This window comes from Augochlora pura, chromosome 1, assembly GCF_028453695.1.
Source record: "Augochlora pura isolate Apur16 chromosome 1, APUR_v2.2.1, whole genome shotgun sequence".
NCBI lineage: Eukaryota > Metazoa > Arthropoda > Insecta > Hymenoptera > Halictidae > Augochlora > Augochlora pura.
This window is the reverse complement of record NC_135772.1, coordinates 416,168-432,409: the sequence shown is the minus strand read 5'-3', so window position 1 is coordinate 432,409 and position 16,242 is coordinate 416,168. Positions and strand designations below refer to the sequence as shown.

Sequence of the window (16,242 nt, the reverse complement as noted above, 5' to 3'; positions counted from 1 at the left end):
TAACGTCATAAAAATACTTGTATTCCGTGATTTTGGAACAATCAATTTTTACCTTATTTTCTAATATAATATATTACCAAATATCTGCATAATATTTTAAAATCCTGTATTTTTCTTCCCAGTGACTCATTTTTCATTTAAAAATATTCTCATATAAGGAAAAAATCTTAGGGAGCGTAAACCCATCATTTTGTAGGTAAACGTGTAGTCTACCTTTATCATATTTTTTTGGTCAGAGCAATTTTTTGTGGAGATATGCCAGTTACAATTTGGCAGCCATCAACGGCACATGCCTCAAATTACTTACTTATTTCTTTCGTCACGCAGCCCGTTTTATGCACTATTTCGGAAATTTTGTATTTTTAAATCACTAATCTCACATAAAAGTTACTATACACCTCAACAAGTTTTTTGGATATTTCTCAAAGAAATAGATAAGCAACTCAAACTAATTGATGAGCAATTCTTAAAGCTATGCTTCATTAAAATCGATTAATAAGGTGAACCAGCTTCTCTTTTTCTTTGCCTGTGAGAGAAGTATGTTTTTCTTACTCCCTAAGCTGGCGCGCACGTCCTCACCATTTTACTACGTATCCAATTCGCTTCGAATCCAATCTTGGCAATTAATCATTAGCCAATCACAGCAAAGAAAACTTCTAAAACGGTCCCCGTTAGCGGATCAGGGTGCGGCCCGAAGGAGCGTAAAAGTTGAATCCATTACAATGAGTGTTCGCTATAGATTTTCGCTTTTCTCCAATAGAAAACGAATATTCAAATTCTAAACAAATATACAGATTCGATTCAAACATTGTCCGCGGCATCTAAGATAAATAACGAAGTTATTATATGCGGATTAGGTAATTTGGTAAATTTTGAATCAAATTCAGGATCGCAAATGCTGTCTTTAAATAAACTGTCGAGAACAGTTGGTCGGCTGTGTAAAAATTATGTAAATAGATCTTTAACCTCGATATCGAATGAAAATTCAAAGGTTAAAGAACAAAAAGGTAAATAATAATACAGAAATATTTAACGATAAAAAACGAATTTTTAAGAATCGAAAGACGAATATATTATAATGCATTTATGTAGTTTTATTTGTATCTTTTTTTAGAAACGAATATTTTAACAAACCACTTTGAAGGTGTAGCTATTATTGGTATAAATAGACCTGACAAAAAGAACTGTTTAGATGTTGCTACTGCACAAGAATTAGTAGAAGAATTAGATAGATTTGAGAATGATGAAGCATCTGTAGTTGGTGTGCTTCATGGAGTTGGAGGTAATTTTTGTAGTGGCTACGATTTGAAAGAAATTGCACAATACAATGGGAAAAATGAAGAAATTTTACCTCAATTTGGGTCGTTGGTAAGCATTAACATTCATATGTATATGCGTATGAGATATTCGTTTTATTGTATTTATTAACTCATTCATTAATTAATAATTATTTGCAGGCTGATAAGATCGAACTATGTAAAAAGCCTTTAGTTGCTGCTATAGATGGTTATGCACTAGGCGTGGGATTTGAACTTGCTTTAATGTGTGATTTAAGGGTAGTGGAAGAAAGCGCAGCAATGGGCTTTTTAAATAGGCGTTTTGGTATTCCTATATTGTGTGGTGGTACTGTTCGTTTGCCAGCTTTGATCGGCTATTCCAGAGCAATGGAAATCATTTTAACTGGACGTCTTATTTCTGCAAAAGAAGCATTTAATTGGGGTTTAGCTAATCGATGCACAGCTCCTGGTACAGGTATAATAGAGTGTAGTCATTAATTCACAATAAATACTTATCATAATATAAATTCTTCTAATCTGGAGATGTTTATTTTCAGTTATAGGCGATGCAGTTAACTTTGCTAGATCTCTTGTTAAGTTTCCTCAAAGTGCATTGCTCGCAGATCGGGCATCCGCACATTATGCTACATTCTCTGCTAAACAATTGGAAGAAGCTTTACAATTTGAAAAGGATAATGGATCTCATCTAGTATTCGAGGACGGTGTGAAAGGGGCTAAACGATTCGTAATGGAAGGATTAGGAAAGCATGGAAAGTTTTATGATATAACTTCACAGAATATTACTATCGATGAACTTGATAAAGATCTTTTATAAAAAGTTTTCTTACTTTATGTAAATATTATTACTTTTCTTAACACAGGTAATGTAACTGCTTCAACAACTGTATATAGAATTAAGTATAAAAATGCAGAATAAATTCAGTATAATTTTATTAGTTTATTATAACTAGTACTATATAATCTTATTTTTGTTATTGTTTCTCTTTACTGTAGATTTAATAGAAGATGCCATCTTGTTAATAATTTGAGTTTTTAATATTATGTCGATGCACCTTTTTGCATCTTTTCCAGTTAGAAGTGGTGATACATTTATAATCTTACCATCTGCGTCTCCTGTGAATAATATATTTCAGTTAAATAATATACTTTTAGTAAAGATAATATACTTACGTTCATACATGACTATCAGGTAAGTTAAATCTGCTTGAAAAATGCTCAAACCAGAAGCATGAGGCTCGCGGAGTGAAATACTTTTTAGATGACAATGATCTTCATCGCATAAGTCAAATTCATCTAGTAGCATTTACATTATTGTATTTTCATAGCACAAATAGTTTAAAATTTTTATTGCATCTCTATATAAACAAGTAACCCACCTGTTTCATTTAATCCCACAGTACTTTTAATATAATTTAGTATCAGTTTAAGCGGACAATCAATATTCACCAAGAGGATGTTTTGGGTTGCATCAATCTCTGTATATTTCTCGTGACTTGAAGCTATGCATTGAACGTGTAACACAATTTATAATCTGGTGTGAATAAAAAGAAAGTGTTCTTACCAACATATTTAATTCTGATAACTGATGTCATGATTCATCTAATCTTGCTATATGTGAATTATCTAATAATAAATGTTAGGAATGAGCATAATGTCAGTTCAATAAATAATATTTTAGATTGAAAACTACAAGGTTAATTTAATTCGTTACAGGTTTTATGGTTGCTACAAGGTTAATTTAATTCGTTACAGGTTTTATGATTGCCTACTAACAATATACTGACATTCTTCACTTGTAATTCTTTCAACCCTAGTAGGACACGTGTCTCGGCAATAGTTTCTAATTGCCAAATGGACAATACGTGTTTTGTAGATGCGTTATTTTGTATTACTCTAATGTGTCTGACTGTATGTTATAACTCTTGATCGGTAGTAGTATCCAATGACATGTTGGATAGCTTTTATTCAGAAGTAATAGTGGCAGAAATTTCGTTTCTTTAACACAACTTTTTTTCATAATTTTTATATCATAAGTAAATTATGTTTGCATAATTTATATTAGTTATACCGAATATATTCTTCATACTTATTCATAATCAATGCATAGTTGATGTATTCTCATATATTTAGGTACACCCTCACTTTTTTTAATTTTTAAGGTTTTTTTAGACAGAAATTAATTTTTTTCTTGAAGGATTTTAATACATTATGTAATGTAACTATTATATTCAATTGCATTCTTTGTTTTATCAAATTACCATATGTTTTTAGATATGTCGAATAAAAATCAAAAATATATAGAATTCATATATTTTGACTATTTTAGTTGTTTGACTGATGAATGAAATATGAATAAAGATGCTATGGAATATTTATTACAACAATTTATCATCATAATGGATTATTTCTAGAAAGCGTTTTATTTTCATGTTGCGAATAACATATGAAAAATGGAAAGTAATTTTATATTGTGCTGGATTCAAATGCATTATTTTAGAATTACTCTTTATTTCGAATATTTTACTTAGAATACAATAACGTGTTGGTTCATAAAAGTAAACTAATTTCAAAGAATTAGGACAGCATCCACATTGAGGTACATCTAGTATTGTAACAAATGAAAGTATCAAATACATGATTATCATCAAGTCAAAGCTAAAATGTCATGTGATTTCAAGTAAGCTTATACATAATTATAACATTTCAAATAATATGTAACTAGATAATTTAGCATATGTATTATTGTAACAATTATTTTCCAAAAAATTTTTATGAATAATGATCTATAAAATTAATCTGATCAAGTAATTGTATTTAAATAAAAAGCTGCTAACATTTGTTTAATTACAGGAAAAATTGATTTCTCGGTTGCAGTCTAAAATTGTAGGTAAATACTATTTTCATAGGTTTAATATGTACTAATTGTTTTTATGTTGTGAACATGATTTATCGTTTTCAATAAATATGCGTTTTGTTTGCTATAATTTGCCTACAAATAGCTGTTATTCTCAACCATAATGATTATGGTAACATATTTATATTTACATATTTGGATGAGGTGAATTGATATCTACAAAACATTGTTTACTTCTATTTTTCAAGTATACTAGGTCAAGGCCAAAAAGACTTTTGATGTGGTCAAAAAGTTTTTTATAACAGACGAATTTTTTGTTACTTTCACTACAACATGACCGTTTTAAATGAACAATTACTATACAAATAATAAAATATGTAAATATTTTTTTAACTATAAAATTCTTTCGTACATTTATATTTGCGAATGATAAATAACTAACATTTACAAAGATCCTTATACACATTGAAAATTACAATTTTTTCGGTTTACGAAATCAGCAACAATTTCAATTTACTTAAGATTAATTGTTTCTTTCTGTTCATTGTGTAACGTGAACGTTGGCATATGTACTTGTAAATGTTTAATTATTTTCCAACTTCTTCATTAATATCGATGATAAATAATACAGAGAATTAAGGAATAGCTAAAGAAATGGGCAAGAAATGGTTAATACAAAGACAGAAATTATTTACATTTTTTCACTGTTTAACGAGTTTTTTATTTGAATATTCTTTATCTGAATATTCCTTGTCATTATTTGATAAACGCTGGTTTATTCTGTAAAAATTGAAATAAACCCTTCCTAAAACTCTATTATTTATTTAATTATTTATTCAATTATTTAAACTTATATTTGAGATATACGTTATTCTACACGTTTAAGCGTACGATCCAATCAGAGTTAAAGTTAATATGTACAGTAAATAAAAAATCTCTCCCTTTTAATTGCAAAATTTGCATTTTACATTTATTATGCGTGAAAAATATAATTATGTTACGTAAATACGAGTGGATACTTTGTTCTTCTCCAAGCCAGCTAAAGTAAATTTTGATCGTTCCTTCAGACGGTCTAAAGGATCGCGAACAAAAAATTTAAATTTCAGAACAAATAGAAGAAAACATCATATGTCTAAAATAAATGCGTTACAGTTATAAAATAACATAATATTGGTGTTGATTAGCCGTAACCGAATTGGGTATATGTATCTTGCTACATTTACGAGATTTTTTCGGGTTCTTCGTAACTCTTTCAGTCGAAACTAATATAAACTATACAAAAAAGTATCTAGACTTTGTTACTATGATACAATCTACTTAGTAATTTACTAAGCAAGCACTACACATACGCCAATGCCTTTCCCAGTTCTCAGAATGTTTGTCAAACTCTGAAAAAGGTATTGTCTTCAACTTGTTAAGAAAATTCACATTTATAATTGCAATCGATTCGAAACGTCTTCCTCGAACTGGTAATTTAAGTTTACGAAATAAGAAACAATTTTAGTTTTTTATATTTTTGGCCAAGAATTCGCGTATCAAAATTTATATATACGACACAACGTTATCGTGGTGCAAAATCCAGGAATTGTGTTTTCGCAAATCTGACCACTTCCAACAAATATTTTCACGCAAATCACAACGCACGAAAATTATTCTTCATTGACCCATTTTCAAGCCCAGTTACAATGTGTTTCATGAATGTAGAATTATTAGAAGGCGATTCAAGACAATTCATTAGAAATACCAAAAATAAAATAATAGCTTTGCTCGATAGGTTTCTCGAATAACAATAGCAAAATCCACTTGAGGTTGCTTGATATAAACAGTTGTGTTTCAAATGCAATGGTTGATGGACTGCGATCGAACTCGTCATCACAACTCAATACAATGCTGTATATTTAGGCACGAATAATTGCTATAATATGCATACTGAAGGTCTTTTAAATGAGAAATTCTGGGTACATATTTAAAATAATTTCTAATATACATTTATATTACTATCATATACATTTCTAATATAATTGAATATAATATTCTAATTCAACATAACCTTGAAACGGCTCTTTTCGGAACCTTTCAACCCCTAACCCGCAGGATGCACACTGTGCACGTTGCGCAGGATGCATAGGACGCGCGAAGAGTGCAGCAGGCTTAGGTCGGATTTCTTCAGGGCGGTCACCGTGACCAGCGCATTCATTGCGCTGGAATTCCGAATAATTGTGGAATTTCATATTCAAGTTGAACAACAACGACCGTCCACAAGACTTAATTGGCGAAAGTAATGCGAGCCAGCCAACCACCGTTAAGCTAGTTGAAGCTGTGTGACGAAACGAGTGCAGGTGGCGGTGCATTGTTGCGCAATCAGTCGTATCCCCCCCCCCCCCCCCTTCCTTGTAACCAGGAGTCAGGACGAGAGTTCCCTTCGTAACCAGAAGGCTCTCCCCACCAAAATGCTTTCCTCCCTGCTCGACCCGGTGAATGTTGCGCCCGCAAATCTGCGCGATCAGCATCGACGCCGTTCTTTCGTTTCTTCCTTCGGTATTACCTTTCCCAAGGACTCTGCTCCTTATTTTTTTGCCGCTAGGCTTCGGCTGCTGTGTGTTCGTTTTCGCAGGAACCGAACGATAGAAGGAACGCCGCGACGCGCAGCAGACCAAACGACGATAGAAAATAATGCCTTTGCGAACGCGATTTACTTATAAACTTGTGGAAAATCTCAATGTCATTTCTATAGTCTCGTAGTATATATTTACTTTCTTTAACACTAAACCTACCGAGCTCGAACAGTGGCTATGCGTTTTGCTTTAGAAGAATGGCACGACTGGATTTATTTAGGCTTTCTGCTACTTGTATTATAATTTATGCTTCAATCGTGATATGTATCTGATAATTTCGTATGTCTTTATAATCTAAAGAATTTTATGAGAAAAAGTGTGGAATCAAGCCATTTTGATCGATTTGGTAGGTTTAGTGTTAAGGTTATGTCAAAGTTTCTGAAAAGACTTTATGACCGACAATAAAGTTACTCCGAAAATTATTTGGACACTGGTAGACTTTGACTTATATGCCATATATTTAAATAAATATATATTGAAAGGAAAAACTCGTTCATGGTATATTAAAGCAGAGTATAAAATGTCAAAACGCAGTCAATTTTCGATTTAGTATAAAACGTTGCCTACATAATTAAACTCTTAGGCACGGCTGGATTTTATGCAAATAAAGTTTTTTATAACTAAATTACCTTTTGTTCTTCATATATATTTTTTCCGTATATCTATATATAGTATTAATTACATATATTCTTTTCTTAGTGTATTGTACATACATACTTTCACTTGAATCGTTTACTTTAATAAGTAATCAAACAATTGAGTAAGGTACGAAGCATTCACGAAAGCCACTATAGTGGCTCGTCATACCTAAGAGGTTAAAGATATAATATAATAGAAAAAGATATAAAATTACTTTTTTATTTACTAGTTTTACGCCTCTATGATTTGACAATATGATAATTTCAAGAAATTTTTTAAATTACCATTTATTTACGATCGATGTCATCTTATGTTTGTCTTACACGATTTTACGATTTGTTTATAGTATGCACTGTTTGATTGTAACTCTATGACCGAACTTACTTTATGAGGATAAACAGGCATGTATAAGATACTTGTAAATATAATTCGTTATCTTAATTTGTTAATACATTTGAAGATATTCTAAAAATTACATTGTATTTTTGGTTGACTTTTCTCATATTAAATTAATATTTGCGGGTAAATAGTATTAGTTAAAAACAAAATATTAGCGGGTTACAAATTTCTTCAGATGCATTAACCCTTTGCACTCGAGTGGTGACTCTAAGGCACCAATAAAATTATTCCGTATCATTAAATAATTTTTGCAACAGTAAGGTTTAGATCTAAAAGATTGCCAAGTAGTAAAACTGTTGGTAGGAGTCACACGACTAAATTTTGTATGCATAAAAATTCATTTTGTTAATTAGAATGGAAATAGCACAAACCAGAAAAATTATTTCAAATTTACAATTAAAATGGCTCCGAGTGCAAAGGGTTAACAAATTAAGATAAATTATATTTACAAGTGCGCTATGCACGACTGTTTATCCTATAAAATGAATTCGGTTGTACAGTTGCGACAAAAAAATACATACTATAATCAAATCATAAAATCGTGCAAGATAGAACTATGAAACCGTGTCGATCTTAAAGAAACAAAGAGGCGTAAAACTAGTAATCGAAATTAAAAAGTCCTATTTTTATAAGTTTTGAATTTAACTTTATGAAACGTCCGAATACTTAAGTGGCGTGAAAATTTGATGCATTTTACATTTCCTCAATTATATAGGCAACATTTTTTACTAAATCGAAAGTTTCTTGTATATTGACATTTATACAGGGTGGCCCACGCAATTGGTTCAAGTCGTAACTCCGTTATTATTGCAATTATGAAAATGTGCTAAAGAAGAAAGGTAAATTGTTCGAAGAGCACTACATCTGCAGGTCTTTAAATTTTTTTTTAGATGCAGCACTGCATGTGCAATTTACAATTGCATCATTTCTTTAAATAGAAATGCATATGTTTTTTTACACATATCGATACTTTTGTTCGTTCTGCGTAAAAAATGATTAGGGTACTATGGCAAAAAAGTTATTAGATCTCGAAATATTTTCAAAAAATGACTTTATTGAAGAAGATACTCAAACACTTCGTGACTATGTTGTATATTCATTCTGTTGTTTTTATTTCCTACTACTAATGGTTTTGGAACTTCTCCTTTGGCTTTGGTAAATGCACTATAGAATTGCAAACTGTTATTCAACTTGGAAAACAATTGTCGCGATGGTTGTCGACGGTTTGGGTATCTTCTTCAATGAAGCAAATATTTCGAGATCTAATAATTTTTTTGCCATGGTACCCGAATCATTTTTTACGTAGAATGAACAGAAGAATCGATTTATGCAATAAAAAATATGCATTTCTATTGGATTGATAACTAAGTGATTGTGGATTTCAAATAAGAAGGAAAATTCAAAATTTTTGTTTAAAAATATAACTTTATTCAATTAGATACTGTCCGTTCTTGCCAATGACCTTCTGCCATCGTTCTGGTAGTGTGAAAATTCCACGTTCGTAAAATTTCCGATCTTTCATATCTAAATCTGAATTAAATGTAATCTGAAATTATCAGCGTTATTAAAAATTTTACCATTTAAGGAGTTCTGCATGGAACGAAACAAATGGTAATCCGAAGGCGCAAGATCAGGGCCATATGGTGGGTGTGACAAAACATCCCAACCCAGTTCCAATAATTTTTGGCGAATGGCCAAACACGTGTAGGGCTTTGTATTATCATGGTGAAAAACAACACCCTTACGATTTCACAATACCGGCTGCTTTTCTTGAATTGCATCGCTCAGTTTGACCAGTTGTTGAACCTACACGTTTGAATTGATCGCTTGGTTTTGTAGCATAAGTTCAAAGTACAAAATTCCTTTATAATCCCACCAGACTGACAGCATAATCTTTTTTTGGTGAATCTCTGCTTTTGATGTCGTTTGGACTGGTTCATCTTTCATCACCCACGATCTCTTCCGATTAACGTTGTTATAAACTATCCTCTTTTCGTCGCCAGTAATTAAGTTTTTCCGAAATGAATCAATTTCGTTGCGTTTCAGAGGCGAATCGCAGATGCTAACGCGTTGCGTCAAATGAATTTCCTTGAGCTGGTGAGGGATCCATAAATCGAGTTTCTTGACATAGCCAAGCATTTTTAATGTTTTTCCAATGGATGTGTGCGATAGATTGAGCTTCTCCGCAATATCGCGTGTTGTGCTATGACGATCTGAATCGATAATGGCCTTGATATGGAGATCTCATCGACTTCAACTGGACGGCCACATCGTTGAGCATTTTTCAGTGAAAAATAACCAGAACGAATTCTGGCAAACCAATTTTGACACTGCCTTTCTTTCAAGGCTTTATTGCCACTTACGGCAAGTAACTTCTTTTGTACTTGCGATGCGTTTTTGCCTTTTCGGAAGTAATACAATAAAATATGTCTGAAGTGCTCGCCCTGTTCTTCCATTTTTAATTGGGATAAAAACAAAACTAAAGCATTAATCGCTATAATTTTTTTACTAAATTAAAGGTAGAAGTCTCAACAATAAGAACAAATTATAGGTTAGGTGCTTTGACTACGTTAGTAAAACAAAAGAAAGTGTAAAGTCCATCTAACAATTGCGTGGGCCACCTTGTATAATCTACTTCAATATACCGCAACAGATTTTTTGTTTTGAATATATATTTATTTAAATACGTACAAGTCAAAGTTATACTAGTGTCCAAATGAAGTATTTGTTGTAATTTTTATCTCTTCTCAAAGGTTTGCAAATAAATAATATACAGGGGAATCTCGTAACATGACAATCTCAAATAACTTCGATATGTTACGTTGTTAACATGTGAAAACTATAATAGTATTCTCTGAAATAATGTATGGTCGGATTGAACGTGTTTCTAGGCAACGTCAGAAATTGTTTAAAAATATTCTGAAAAATGTAAGACATGTTGGGTGTTTTCAATAACGCACATAATTTCTATAAGAGAAACATTTTTATTTACAATATTTTCTATGAAATTAAAATATAATGTGAACGAACGAACATTGAACATTATCTTTCCTAAGAGAGAATTTAAATTAATATTATTTACTATTAATTTTACTATTAATAGCAGTTTGTCATATTTCACGATCTCTAGTTACGATCTATAACATATATTGTTTCCCAATTTATTTTGAAAATGCTGTTGTAATCCTGAATGAGTGTGACACCCCTCGCTGCAACGTCATTCATTACAATTATCTTCTCAAGTTTCTCAATTCCACTTTTGTAACGAAGATCATTCTTCCATGTTGAAGGGTTTTTTGGCGAGAAAATCGATGCTGATAAAACATCTCGCGAAGAAAGTTTTTGTACGAGGAGTCACGAAGAATTTCAATTGATCTTGTTTTCTTCCCCCTCTCTATCTTTGTCTACTTTCAGCATAACTTGACTCATGTTTGCTTCAACCGGCGTTGGAACATTATCATCGAATAAGGGTAGAGCCACAGTTTCGAGAACTAAGTACCAGAGATGGGTGACCAATTTTTTCGCAGCATATCTTATTGATGTCTGGATCAATATCCTGATAGCTTATCAATTGACGCATGGATAGCAAATTGTGATAGGGTTCTGTAGTTGCTACTAATGGTTGAAACCAGGTTCGAACTTATACTCGAGCAAGAAAGTGATTTTAAAACAGGTATATCTAGAATGCATAAATTGTCTTCGTCATCCACCTACCATGATTTACAGCGCCTTTTATATGAAACGTTATTATGTTCTTCGGAATGTCGCCAAGTGATATAATCGTTAATAAATCTCGCCGTTGTATCTGTAGAAAGGTGGTGTCTATGAAATTCATAAATAGTAGAGCGGTCATTATCGAACAGTTCATTGTTTCGTTCAGGGTTCTTCGAATCTTTTGAAAAATGCTATGTCTGGACCAAAAGTTGTACCCATCAGTAAATTGAAACAGTTTCTCAAAATTAACTTCAAAATGTGATGACGACGAATGAGATACAATAGGTCACGATTGAACAATTATTCTACATTTGTACAAGCTTCATTGACTCGATCTGTGTTGCTTGCTGCCGTATCATAAGAAAGTACTTGAATTTTGTTGATTGCACACCACTTCCCCACTATTTGACAAACAGCCATAGTTTGCTCTGCTCCCTGAGATGTTGGTATTTCAGCGACTCCCAACAATTGCTTCTTGCCTGGGAAAGTTACAATTATTGTTTGTTTCTCAACCTTTTTGACACCTGTGAGTGCTTGGAGTAGCTTTCAGTCCCCCAGCGTAACACTAAGTCTTGGCAATTATTCAGGTTTTTATGCTGAATTTCTTTCCTAAAACGTTGAGAAGAATTGCGATTTATTACCATGTTTTCAGTACTGCGTCTGAAAGCTTCTGCAGCAGCCATTGATACGTAAACCTCACTGCAAAGCTCATTCATTTCAAGCAATACCATATATGCGTAGAAAGAAATATAAATTTAAATAATAATAATAGTATAAATAACAAATAATAATAATAATGGTATCTGAAGAAATGACTTTCCGAGGAAAAATTTGAAAATTGAGCTAAAATTTTGCACACATCCGTCTTTTGGTTAACTGAAAGAAGAAAACTGGGTAGGAGCTCAATTTTTAGAGAATTGAAAAATAAATGCCATCCTAATGAACATGCAGTTAATGTCACGCTTTTCAAACGTAATCGAAGGATACGATCATGCAATTTGTATCGCTGCATTCTTATTATTATTCGCTGTGAAGTGCTTATAAAATACTTAGTCATTCAACACAATTAATTAAAAAAACTGTTTTTACCAATATATGTGTTGTAAGGAGAAGAGTAAAAATCGGGAAATGAGAATTTCAAAAGATATAGAGATAAGATATATTCGTAATTATATTATCCATAATTACACGATTTCTATTGAAAAGTACGAAATTGATTTGGAAGAAGGAAAATTCGTTAAGTGGAAGGTCTTGAATTTATTATTAAATCGATAGCGTTCAGAGATGATCATCAACTGATACAGAACAGGATCTTCACTACAATTATTGTAATATTAATGAGGATTCAGATTTTAATTAAAAGTATTGTACATTAAATAATTAAATATTAGAAAATTATAAGACATAATATACATAGTTCCATATCTGAAGATTGTGTAATTGTTAACTTATTATACAAGGTGGGGCATTTTAAACAGGTCACCTGAATATCTCGCTTGTTTTTGAAGATAGGAGAAAATGCATTAGACCAAATTTACTTGGCATCGGGGGGCTCATCATCTGGTAATACCAATTTTTCTGTAGGTGGAGGCGTCAAGGACATATGAAGATCAATTCTGTTTTTTTAAATGGAACAGTAAGTATTTTTATTTATATTCTGATAGAGTGTTTCAAGACGAATACAATTACCTATTATGAAAGTCATTCAAGGTCACCTAAAGTCAACTGCAATAGAAAATAAATTGTTTCAGAGTACTTTTCGAATATTTGTGTATCATTTGTGCGTATCACGTGTGTGTATCACGTGACACGGTTCACAAAAGGAAAACAAACATTCACAATCACATTGAATGCTTATTTATATCCTTAAACATTGGTAATTGAACTACCGACTAAAATGCGTTACACGATAGCAGAGAAAATAGAAATGGTTCTTATTTATGGTGAATGTCATAGAATTATGAGGGCAGCGGTACGTGTGTATGGTGAAAGATTTCCCGATCGTAACAGACCTTCACTTTCTGTGTTTACAAACATTGTAAAAAAGTTCCAAGAAACTGGAACTGTGGATAACAAAACACGAAATGTTGCCAAACGAGCAACTGATGATGGAAACTCGATAAGTATTGTAGCAGCTGTAATACAAGATCCACATGCTAGTACAAGACAACTGGAACGCGAAAGTGGGATCAGTCGACGAAGTATTTTACGAATACTACACACTAACAAATTTCACCCGTTCCACATATCACTGCATCAAGAATTAACTGAAAACGATTATACAAAACGTTTACAATTTTGTGCATGGGGCTTACAAAAAATACAAGACGATGAAATGTTCTTGAGTAAAATGTTATTTAGCGATGAGGCCACATTTACAAACCATGGAGCAGTAAACCGTCACAACATGCACTATTGGTCAGTAGAGAATCCACGATAGTTGAGAGAAGTCGACAAACAAAAACCTTGGTCTGTAAACGTCTGGTGCGGCCTTCTTCATAATAAAATAATTGGTCCATATTTTATTGATGGCACGCTAAATAATAGTAAGTACCTCAAACTGTTAGAAGACGTTTTGCCAGAATTGTTAGAAGACACTTCACTGGACATACGACAATCCATGTGGTTCCAGCAAGACGGATGTCCTGCTCATTCAGCAAGCAACGTTACAGAATTTCTAAATAGAAAATTTAGAGATTGCTGGATAGGACGATCGGAAAATAACAAATGGCCAGCAAGATCCCCAGACCTGACACCTAGATTTTTATTTGTGGGGAAAATTAAAGGCAGAAGTGTGTCGGGAAAAACCAACTACCAAACTTGACATGCAAGAACGTATAAGAAGAGCTTGCTCTGTAATAGATACAAATGAAATTTGCCAGGCAGTGTCATCAGTATTGCAACGATTTAGACTATGTATCCATATTCAAGGTCGCCATTTTGAACACTTGCAGTAGCAGTAACAAAGTATCCAAGTATTCGAAGTGTGCTTTGAGATAATTAGTTTTCGCTGACAGTTGACTTTGAGTTACCTTGAATGACCTTCATAATAGGTCATTGTATTCGTCTTGAAACACTCTATTAGAATATAAATAAAGACACTTACTGTTCCATTTAAAAAAACAGAATTGACCTTCATATGTCCTTGACGCTTCCACCTACAGAAAAATTGGTATTACCAGATGATGAGCCCCCGATACCAAGTAAATTTGGTCTAATGCATTTTCTTCTATCTTCAAAAACAAGCGAGATATTCAGGTGACCTGTTTAAAATGCCCCACCCTGTATAATTAATAACCTTGACATAATCGAGATTACACTGTAATCGATATAATATTCTATGTCCATGGAGAACAAAATTATTTACAGTCTTGCCAAAGCTTCGAATACTAATTCGTATATTCCTGTATATATTATTCAAAAGTAATTTAAATGTAATTCAACAATCGTGATAAAGTGATATAGGAAGCTGCTTCTGATGAATATTAACACCTTGCACTATAATAACGAGTCAGACTCGTGATATAAATTTCATGCAAGATCTACTAAATATGAATATTCATATAATATAAATTGATAATATTAATTTATTTTGAATCGAAATCAAATTAATTTCTTCTGCTATCAAAGTCCAGAAACAAACGTTCACAAAGACCATAAAAGAATCATCTGGTACTATTCAAAAGAATATTAACGCAAATAAGTGTTAATGAACGCAGCTTGGAAGGAATTGTAGTGCAAGGGACTCTTGCCATACTTTGATGAGTCTGGCATGCGGCGAAAATTTCTAGTAATAATTTATCTGTTGTAATTTATCTATTCTGTTGTTTTAATTTGAATACAATTTTAATTTCTTGTCATCAGTCTTTAAACATTGAAGCGACAGTAGACACACGATAAATCTATTAGGTCGTCCCATAAGTTTTTTCCGTGCCACGCTATGAGTGACTCTAAATGGCTGTATTTATATAAATATGTAAGCTTATCTCTTAGCCGTTTCTGGCATCGGTTTCACTCGTCCCAGAACTCTTTCAAAGTACGTTTCGTTGGTGACAAAGTCTCTTTTCAAATTTTTTCTGCACCGTTCAATATGGAGAGCCAAATGAAGCATTTGCGACATGTTATGCTTCATTGCTTTAAAAAAGGCAATAGTACAAAGGACACTGCCGACGAGATTTGCACCGTTTACGGGAGTGGTACTACGACTATTAGGACCATCCGCGATTGGTTCAAATTTGGAGCGGGCAATTTCGAATTGAAAGATGAAGACCGCCGCGGCCGCCCAGCAACCACGGATACGGACATTATCAAGACTATGCTCACTGAAAATGTGCGATATAGCGTGCGTAAGACAGTGGATGCCACTAATATTCCCAAGACAACGGTACATAATCATTTAATCAGAATGGGATATGCAAATCGATATGAAGTTTGGGTTCCACACCTATTCACGAAGACCAGCCTCATGAACCGCATCTCTACGTGCTATTTGCTTCTCCAGCGACATGAAAGGAATCCTTTCTTAAAGAGGCTTGTCACCGAAAACGAGACTTGGATTTTATATCAAATTGTACGAGGTGTGTTCAAACGGTATCGCGAATTTTGAATTTTCGCGGGTTACGTATATTCGAATTTCGATCTTTTTGTGGCTTTATGTTGGTACTCATGTCTCTCAGTTATGCCGACAAGCTCGGCCATTTTGAATGTTCACTTAATTGTTGAC

General features: G+C 32.8%; 1 protein-coding gene across 2 annotated transcripts; it reads left to right on the top strand.

Annotated features, from left to right (window-relative positions):
- Positions 1-741: 741 nt before the first annotated feature.
- Positions 742-2,230, top strand: LOC144478897 (putative enoyl-CoA hydratase). 2 transcript variants are annotated; one of them, XM_078197265.1, is made up of 4 exons: positions 742-1,007; positions 1,093-1,368; positions 1,458-1,752; positions 1,835-2,230. In XM_078197265.1, the coding sequence occupies exons 1-4, from the start codon at positions 978-980 to the stop codon at positions 2,110-2,112; spliced, it is 879 nt and encodes a 292-aa protein (XP_078053391.1). In that variant the 5' UTR covers positions 742-977; the 3' UTR covers positions 2,113-2,230. The 2 variants fall into 2 exon arrangements, with proteins under 2 accessions (XP_078053391.1, XP_078053382.1); XM_078197256.1 differs by having other exon boundaries at positions 744-1,007; positions 1,115-1,368.
- Positions 2,231-16,242: the final 14,012 nt, after the last annotated feature.